This window comes from Fukomys damarensis, unplaced genomic scaffold (assembly GCF_012274545.1).
Source record: "Fukomys damarensis isolate Sample0158 unplaced genomic scaffold, DMR_v1.0_HiC HiC_scaffold_36, whole genome shotgun sequence".
In the NCBI taxonomy this organism is placed as follows: Eukaryota; Metazoa; Chordata; class Mammalia; order Rodentia; family Bathyergidae; genus Fukomys; species Fukomys damarensis.
This window is the reverse complement of record NW_022900948.1, coordinates 48,257,400-48,266,617: the sequence shown is the minus strand read 5'-3', so window position 1 is coordinate 48,266,617 and position 9,218 is coordinate 48,257,400. Positions and strand designations below refer to the sequence as shown.

Genomic DNA, 9,218 nt, shown 5'->3' with positions numbered 1-9,218 from the left:
TTTTTTTTTTTTTTTTTTTTTAATCTTTTGGTCCCGGGGATCAACTGACAACCTTCCGCTTGCGAGGCAGGCGTGTCACCACTGGACTAAATCTGCAGCCCCTTTTCTGTCAATTTTTAAAACAAATGGGTGTTTCCAAGACGCGTGGTATTTCTAACTACTTCATCGACTGTCAGAATCTCTTTACATCTGTGTTGTCCACAAGCAAAGACTGGGGGTGCCGAGAGCAGCCTTTTCGTGCTGTACACACAGGCCGTGTAAGAGCGGCTAAGGTGGGGGCATCTCCAAGTGCCATGTGGGGAATGGCAGCTGCCTGTGGCCTGGGCACCCTCACCTTCCAGGGTGGCGAGGCCTCCAGCGGGGACACAGCAGTCACCCCAGGACCCAATCTGCACAGTTCTATGGCCCGAAGTGGCCAAGCTTTCAGACCTGCCTCGGCCCTTGAGGCACCGGCCCTCTGTGTGGTCAATGCCTCCTTCTTCCTGTGCCACGCTGCAACTGCTGCAAGGCACCATGCCCTGGGCGCTGGCAGGTTTGAGCTGGGAGACCCTGCGGCCTTCAAGGTGGCGGGGAGCAGCTCGCCTGTGCTTCAAGGCCTGGGCCCAGCCAGTGGGCAGTGCCAGCGTGGCAGCCAAGAGCCTACAGGGTGAAGGTACGGCCTGTCCTCGGCCCCCGGGTCACCTACCGCCGCAGTGGGAGGGCTGGAGCCGGCCATGCTGTTCCTCACTGCACTCCGAGCCGGTCCTCCCCTCTGCGCTTTTAACTGGCGTCTTTGATAACAGGCAAAGCTGCCCTGCCGGTCAGATTTTCTTGTTCTGTGCCATGTCTGCATGTGGTTTTGCCTATTCTACTCTTTTTTCCTTCACTTGGTTGTCTGTGGTCATCAGAGGGTCTTGAGATTTATAGGACCGCCCTACCTGTGTTTGTGTTACTAACATTTAAGAGCTCCGTCCCTGTCGCGAGCTTAGGAAGCCCCTTGGAGACCGACCTCTCACTGTGCCGTGTCTGTCCTGTTGTGCACCTGACTGGCCCTTCCTCGTGTGAGTCGGGGATTCGCCTCTCCGGGGCAGACGTGCAGTGGCCTCGAGCCTGTTCCCAGTTGCCCTGCTCCCCGCTGTTGGGCAGGGCAGGGCCTCGTCTGTGGGTGCTGAGTCCAGGCAACTGCAGTGGGAGCTGTGGTGCAGTCAGGTGACCCCAGAGGGAGCCGTGTGCAGGGACGAGCTGCTACGAGGTGCTTTGTGCTTTTTCTGTTACTTCTTTCCTTGACTATTCCAATTGTTTGCAGTTGGTGTATGGAAAAGTACAGGTGACTTTGTCAGGCTCACGCCCAGCACTCTTACTGAACTCTTGTTAATTCTAACGTGTGGATTCACCAGACTCCAAACAGAGACAACTCTGTCCGTCACCCCCCACATAGTAACTGAACCTCTGATTTTCTTCTTTGCCTTCGGCGCCTTTCTGGTCTCATCCTGCCAAGGCCGCTGAGCAGGACCGGTGCCCTGGGTGCCCCTCTTGTCCGTCCCGGGTCCCACTTCCCCTGCCCGTGCCAAAGCCGCGGGTTTCTCGGGCCGCCTGGGGACAGCCCCTCCCTGCTCCGTGTGCTGAAGGTGCACTGGACTGCACACCTCTTCCCACGTTCTCGTGTGGCTCCTCCCTTCCCTCCGTCAGGGCGGTGGGTTTGTTGACTGAGCTTCCGGGTTTCAGCTGACCTGTGCCTTGCGTGATCCTTTCTGCATGTTGTTGGACTCGGCTTGCTGACATTTTGCTGACCTGTAGGCCGTGCATCTCTGCAGGTTTGTTGTCAAAGTTACAGTGGCAACAGAATAAGAATCTGGGATGTGTGCCCGCATGGAGTTGCTCGCCTTCAGGCCCGGTGGGCTCCCGGCAGCTGCAGTGTCCCTCAGACTCGACTCGCGGTCCTGCACACTGGCCGAGGTCACACATCTCGGGGCTGACCCCACAGACCTCGCCGGGGCCTGCGTCTCACCGTCTTCCTCTGAAGACCTTGCACCTGAAGGCACGGGGACAGCTGTACGTGTGACATGGGCAGATGACATGGGCTCCCACAAGTCTTCTGCTCGGGAAGCAACTTTGTAACGAGACTCCTAGGGACGCAGGAGCTGCAGAGACCAGGCCACCCCACTTCTGAGGACCTGGGCCGGCCTGTCCCCCACGCGGCGTGCCCACCCAGCACCTCTTGTGTGCTGTGCGCAAGGGTCCCGGGAAGCACATGGGTTCTGGGGTTTGCACGGTGACGCACACCCAGCCTGCCCCTTGGGGGTTGGTGGTCTACTGCCCCGGGTGGGAAGATGCAGCAGGCAGGTGTGGCGGGGCCTCTCCAGCCCAGCAGAAGGATCCGCTGCCTTGACAGGGAGCCCTGAGCGTCCCTGGGAGCTGGCGCCTCTGAGTGGCAGAGGACCAGGTTGGGCGCTCAAGAGGCGTCAGCAGTGGGGGCGGCCAGGCCACGGCAGGATGGAGGGATTGGCCTTGGCTTCAGTGACAGGTGGGTCTGTCTGTGCCTGGCCATCCTGTCTGCTGAGCCGAGATGCCCAGACCCTGCAGTCACAAAAGGTGGACGGTGGGGGTGGCAGACCTGGCTCCATCCCAACTGCCATGGAGGACAGAAACCGTGTGTCACCTCATCTGCGGGCAGCCTTGTCCCCTGGTGCCCCATTGGACAGTGCGATCGAGGCACTGGCCTGGCCTGCCTGTGAGGAGGCTGCGCCCTGAGCACCAGGGAAGGAGGGGCATTGTGCTGTGACAGCTCTGCTGAGGGTGTGCGGCGTGGCCTGGGGCAAGTGAGCATGGGGACCTGGGGTGGGGCGGCCGTGGCTGCCACATGGCCCCTGCGTGGTCACCAGGGTCAGGACCTGGCGTGGCTGCCCGACGCCCAGCTGCAGTGCACAGGGCAAGTCGGAGTGGGGCCCCGGGCGAGCAGGATGGCTGAGTGCACACCCACAGTGCCTGCTGCAGCCCCACACTCAGCCCGGAGCCAGCAGGCCGTGTCTGTTTCCCGGCTTCCTCTGTGCCCACGAGCAAGGTGTGGGGTGCAGCACTGCCAAGGGAGCCCTGCCCAGACTCGGGTTCCTCGGAACACTGCGCCTCGGCCGTGGCCGTGCCGCCTGACTGCAGTCTGAGCCCGTTCCTGTGCTGTCCCTGGTGGCGAGTGGCTGTGCCCCCTCTGGAGAGGGGTGGGTCTACTGCTTCCAGGAAGCTTGAAAGCCGCTCCCGCGGCGGGCACCATGGTACAGGGACCAGTGGGCAGTGGAACTGTGGCCGGGGATACTCCAGCCCTGTTGGAGTTGTGCCAGTGCCCTGAGCCCAGGGTCTGGGGGTTAAGCAGGTGACCGGCCCCTGTGGCACGGTGGGTGGGCTGTGAGGAAGGAGGCCACAGGAAGCTGTGGTCAGCACAACTGTGCCTGTGCATCCCGAGGTGGGTAAGGAGGTTGGCTGGGGCCCGGGCCTGGGTGTGGCACGCCTGCTCAGGCCTGCTGGATGCCTCCAGCCAGGCTCCCAGTGTGGGGAGCGGGCAGGAAGGTGATCGCAAGACCCAGCTTCTTGTCTGCCCACCCTGGGCTCTGCCAGGCATCTCCCGCGGCCCCACCCCTCTCAGGCCAGCTGCTATAAGCGTCTTTCTGTGGCTTCCGGGAGGTGGCCAAGACCAGGCAGCCACACCCACGCGCAGTCCCCTCACCACCACAGCAGCAGTGCCCAAGGCGCTCATGCTTCTGAGCCTGCAGTTGGGGGTGGAAGACCAGAATAAAACGTTTCTTGCTAATACAGTACGTTTCAAAAGTCCTGCCCCGTGTTGGGATAGCCCCCGGGCAGCAACAGCCTGGCCGCCAGCTCAGGTCCTGGCCTTCTCGGTGTTGAGCCGGTGTCTCATGAGTGCTTCAGGGTTGGCAGGGCATGGGGCTGTGGGGACTGTGGTGGGCGGGGACAGCAGGCCTGGGACTTCCTCCTGCTGCCAGGGCTGTCAGTGAAGGGACCCAGGACAGTCACCCAGAGAGCCACCAGATGGAGGAGGTGGAGGCTGGGTGCACAGGCGGCTTTATTGGGCTGGTGACTGAGGTCTCAGGATGGCGGCAGGGCACCCCCAGCAGCCCGTGTGTTCTGGCGGAGCAAGGAACCCTGTCCAGGGCCTGACATCCTTAGCAGCTGCGATCCTGTGGCAGGCACACCTGCCCCCACCAGGGATGGGAGGATGCTGCACCCAAGCCCAAGGTGGGGGATGTTCTCCCAGGTGCTGCCCAGGGCCGCACCTGACTGGCTGAACAGGGAGCTGGAGCCTGGGTGCAGGAGATGCAGCCGAGGGCACTGAGCCCACCTGGGCAAGAAAGCTCGGCCTATCTAGTGCAGGAGGCTGGTGCCCAGCGGGGACAGCCTGGCCACCCCGGCCCAGGGTCGGTGCTTGCCACTTGGAGGCCCAGGGCTTCCCTGCCCTGAGGCTACAGGACCCTTCTGTGCCTGTGTCCTCTGTCCTCAAGAACGCTGCACTTGGGACTTCTAGGCACTGAGAGGGCACCAGACAGGCCAGGGTGGGAGCATGTGCTGTGTGTATCATGCAGAGGGCAGCCTGGCCCTGGGCAGTCCCGCCTGCTCGGCAGTTTCCCCCCAGCACTTCCCTGTTATCCCTGAGCTGCTTGCCCTGATGTCAGGAGCCCTCCCCTTTCACCCTAGCCTCTTGGGGTACCTGAAATGGACACAGGTAAGGTACACAGCCCTACCTCCCAATGGATGGGTCACCAACAGTTGTTGGTCTCACAGGAGCTGTGCCCACCCTCAAACCTGGGTCTTCTGCCCCAGGGACGCTCCAGACACTGGGTGCCCCACCCCACCCCACCTCAGCCAAGCTGCCGATCCAATGCACTGCACAGGGTTTGATTCTCACACCAGGAAAACTGTGCTGGCCCGGCCTAGGTCGGGCAGGGACCACAATGGGCATTTTTAATTGAAATAAGTGAGCCCCGGTGTCCTCCAGGCCCGGCCTAGAGCCCTGCATCTCTGGGCAGCTACCTTCTAACATGCAGCCTACAGGGTGCAGGGATCACCAGGCACCGGCCGAGGGGTATTCCAGGGACAGTGGCAGTGACCACAGTCCCGAGCCTCTTCCCTGGAGGGGACTCTGGAGGCCAGGGACAGCAGGCAGCTCCCAGGGCTAATTGTGCTTCTTGTGTTGGCGTTTAAACAAGGCTTTGCTTTACAAGAGTGGGCTGGCTATGGAGATGCCGGTCTGTCTGCCCCATGTCCCTAAGAGCCAGGTGTAAAACTAGGAAATTCTTCTGACTCCCGCGGAGTCGTGCATCCAGCCACACCACAGCAGAGGGCAACTATACGCCCTGCCCTGCAGGAGCCCAGTTGGCCTTGAGCATGCTGGGCAGCCCTTGTGTGGGCAATGGGGTTTCCTGCACTGAGTCCCAGGGGCGCTCTTCCCCTCCCAGACTCTGTCCTCTGGCAGTGCCTAGATGTGGCCTTGCAGGGAAGAGGACTCTGGTGGTGTCTAGTCCCCACCTGCCCACCCTTCACCCTGGCTGGATCCTAGTCACGAGTTGCGGTATAGCTGTGGACATAGGTCACAGATTTGTAAAAATAGTTTTAAAAAACACTTCCCACCAGCTCCCAGAGGGTGCGAAGGCCCTCCTCCGCTCTGGCCACATCCCAGGAGCCACTGTGAGCAGCGGCGGCCAGAGCAGTGTGTGGCTGCTCCCTCCTGCGTCCTTGCTGTGGCCCCTTGGGGCCCAGGTCCGGCCTCAGAGCTGGGTCTCGTCACGGGTCCCGGGGTTACAGGAGGACAGTTTGTTGCTACAGCTGCTCTGGTGGCTCGGGGAGCTGCTGGCCATGTGGGCCAGGGGGTCAGAGCGGATGAGGTACCTGTGGAGGACAGCAGGGCCTTGGGGCAGCGGCACCTCTGCCCCTGCCACCCTGGGGCCTGAGGAGCCAGCACACACTCACACGCACACACTCACACGCGCACACTTACACAATGTCGTTGGGCTCCAGCCGTGTGTCGGGCGGGGGGTTGATGAGGACGTAGGAGAGGGTGTTCTGCTGATCGTTCATCTCGTCTGCAAAGGAGTGGCGGCCAGCGTCACCGCCTGCCCTGCCCGCCACACCTGGACCGGCCCTTCCTGCCAGGATGCAACCGACACCCCGCAGCTCACCCAGCCCAGGCAGCTGAAAGGGGCACTGCCTCAGGGTGGGCCCGACCAGAGACAGTGTGCACGCCTGCACACACCCTGCACGTGCGAGACACACCTGCCTGCAGATACAACTGCCCTGCGCATACCTGTGGCCTCACGCTGCACACGCCCAGCCCAGTGCCTGCACGACCCAGCTCAGCCGGTTCTTCACCCTTCCCAGATGCCCTGCCTTGCCACCGTCCCATAGCCCCCTGGGCAGCCCACCCTCCTCCCGGGCTCAGGCTTTTGTTGAGGACCCCAGTCCCAAGCAGCACTCAGCCCAGGGTGCCCATTGAACTTGTGGCTCCGAGGACAAGACTCTCCTGCTGGGCCAGTGCCGCACAGGCCGAGGGCACCTCCCACACAGCTGCACTTGGCTAGCAGGGACCCAGGTGACCCAGGGACAGAGGCCTAATCTTGAGCCCATGGGCCTCAGTTTACCTGGATGGTATCTAAGTACCCCCAGACTCAAAGACAGACAAATCAGTGACCCGAGACAGGACATCCTCTCCTCTGGACCTCTCCAGCTTGGTTCCCTGCATGTCCTTGCCCCAGGGACCATGCTGGCAGTGCCGCCCAAGAGGCCCAGAATCTCTGCAAGGCCAGGGAAGCCATGCCTGCCACACAGGTGGGGTGTGGGCCCTGCCTCGTGTCTATCGGGGCTGTGGCTTCAGATGCTGGGGTCAGAATTTCTGCAGAGGGTGTGAGGGTGGGCCTCGGGGACCCTCAGTGGGTCAGCTGGTGCCAGCATCTGCATCCTTGACTGGGACGACTAGCCTGACCACCCTGCCCCTCTCCACATGGGGCTCGTCCTGTCCACCATGCACTGTGATTCTGGCCACAGCTGTGTTCCCTCTTTTTTTGCTGGCCCCAAGTGGCAGGCGTGGGCCCCAGGATCGCGTGCCCCCATGCAGCCCTACACCCAGACCTCAGCCACCGGCAGGGCACACAGCTGGGGCCATAGAAATGAGGCCCACAAGTGCATCCAGCCCCACTGTGTGCCCACCAGCCAGCATTTCCAGGACCGGATGGGGGCTGGGTGTGCTTGGTACATGTGCTGACTGCCAGGAGAGCCAGAGAGCTGTGCCATTCCTGAGAACTGGCCCTGTCCACGCTCGGGGCAGGCAGGGGGCGGGGCTGGCCTGCTGCTGAGGAACAGCGGCAGGTGCACCCGTGGGACCTCTGCACCGCATCCTGACCCAGCCCAGCAGGCTCCTCCTGCCTTTTCCAGCTCCTGCCTCCCTGGGCTGGGACTCGGATGTCCTGTGATGGAGGCTTTGCTCCACCTCTGCCTCATCTGCACCTGAGCGAGGCCTGGCAGTGAGGCACACCCTGCCGGCCCTTCTGTCCCAGCTCAGGTGTGGGCAGCCATCTACTCGTGGGGTGCTGCCACAGCACCCCCCACATCCTGGACCCCAGCAAGCACACAGGCAGTGCTCAGGAGACTGTGTGCATGGGCACGTGAGCCTGGTGCCCTCAAGGCCTGCAGCTGCCCACCCTGCCCAGGAGCTGTGAGGACATGGGACAGCCAGGCACAAGGCAGCACCAGCCATGGAAGCTGCCCACGCTGGGCTGAGCCCCAATGCCCAGAAGAGAGCACTCTTCTGGGAGCCAAGCTGTGGGGTGAGCCAGGGGCAAGAGCAGGGGCAGCTGCTGAGCTTCACCCTGCGGCCACCCACAGCCCCCCTGGCAGAGGGTACTGCCTGAGCTGACCCTGCCTGCTCACCCCGGAAGGCCCCAGAGCCCTTGGGCTGCCAGGCCACAGGCCAGACTGACCTGAGCTCTGCGGCCGTGCAGTGGGCAGGGGTCGCAGCATCTCCCAGGGTAGGGTGCATGGTGCACCCCGGAAGAGTGATGCAGGGCCTAGCTTCATCTCAGCCACACACAAAAAACCCTGCTCTCAAAGCGCCATGGGGGTGACTGCCACATCGCCTAGCTCCGGCAGCCCACAGGTCCTGCACTCAAGCCCCGGCCGTTCAGTCCTGGGCGTCGCCAGCTACACCATGGGGTTGGGGACCACTGGCCTCAGAGCCTGCAGCGGCCTGGTGGGCGGAAGGGCTTGGGCTGATGGGCACACGCCACGCACCAGAGCTCCCCAGACCGGCACAAGCACAGAAACACCGAGGAGGTAACGAGGTCCAGTGGGGGCAGCCAAGCCCAGACCCTGGCTGACAGGGAGAGGCCCGACCCTCTCATCTCTCCTGCCACTGCCTGGCCGCCGGGGCGGCAACAGCTGGCACATCCCCTGCACAGCAGTCTGTTCTCCGGGGCAGAATTACCTTGCAAATATCCCAGGTTTACCCGATTCATGACATCACTGGCTGTTAAATTTGCTACGTCCTCTAAGAACACACAGGAGAGGCACAGACAGAAACAGAGAGAGAGAGGTCAGCAAGCCTTGGGTGGGGCACAGTGGCTAGCAACAGCCGCCTCGGAAAGCCACTCAGCTGCCAGAAGGAAGCGGGCTGCTCTGCGAGCTCCTTGGTTGGGCAGGACCGCAGGGGCGCAGGGCAGGCACTGGTGCCAGGGTGGCCGGGCCAGCTGGACTCCATTTGCCCATGCCTACTGTGGGCGAGTACAGGGCCCGCTCTCCGGAAGAGGGCAGGGATGCTGAGGGACACCTGGCTGGGAGAGGCCTCTGCGGGTCCCCTTAGAGGAGCCGCTCCACCCTGGCACCCAGCACACCAGGCCTTGGGGTCCTGGAACTCCTTCCACTGGGAGCCCACGTAGCAAACGGGGCCTGCTATGGCCGTGTCTGTTCCCATGATGGAGACCCCACGCTGCAGTCCCCACAGGAGGCGGGGTCTGTGCCCGGCCTCCCCAGGCCACGGGCTCTACAGCCCCTTCCCTTGACGGATGGGGACACGGAGGCAGGCCCAGAGCAGTAGAGAGGGACAGGCAGAGTGGCCACAGGAAGGCGCCAGCGTGTGGCTGGGGGCAGCGGCGCTCACCGTAGCCGGTGGTGGGCAGCCCCAGGTGCTTCATGCGGTTCTTGACCAGCTCGGAGAGCTCCTGGCGCTCGGAGCGCCGGCACAGGCT

General features: G+C 62.9%; 1 protein-coding gene across 1 annotated transcript in view; it reads right to left on the bottom strand.

The window, feature by feature from the left end:
• Positions 1–5,580: 5,580 nt before the first annotated feature.
• Kcnt1 (potassium sodium-activated channel subfamily T member 1) overlaps positions 5,581–9,218 on the bottom strand; it is a 50,586-nt gene continuing 46,948 nt past the window's right edge. The window contains 3 exon segments of the mRNA XM_033759003.1: positions 5,581–5,871; positions 5,981–6,065; positions 9,131–9,216. Coding sequence (XP_033614894.1) covers positions 5,751–5,871; positions 5,981–6,065; positions 9,131–9,216 — 292 coding nt within the window. The 3' untranslated portion in view covers positions 5,581–5,750.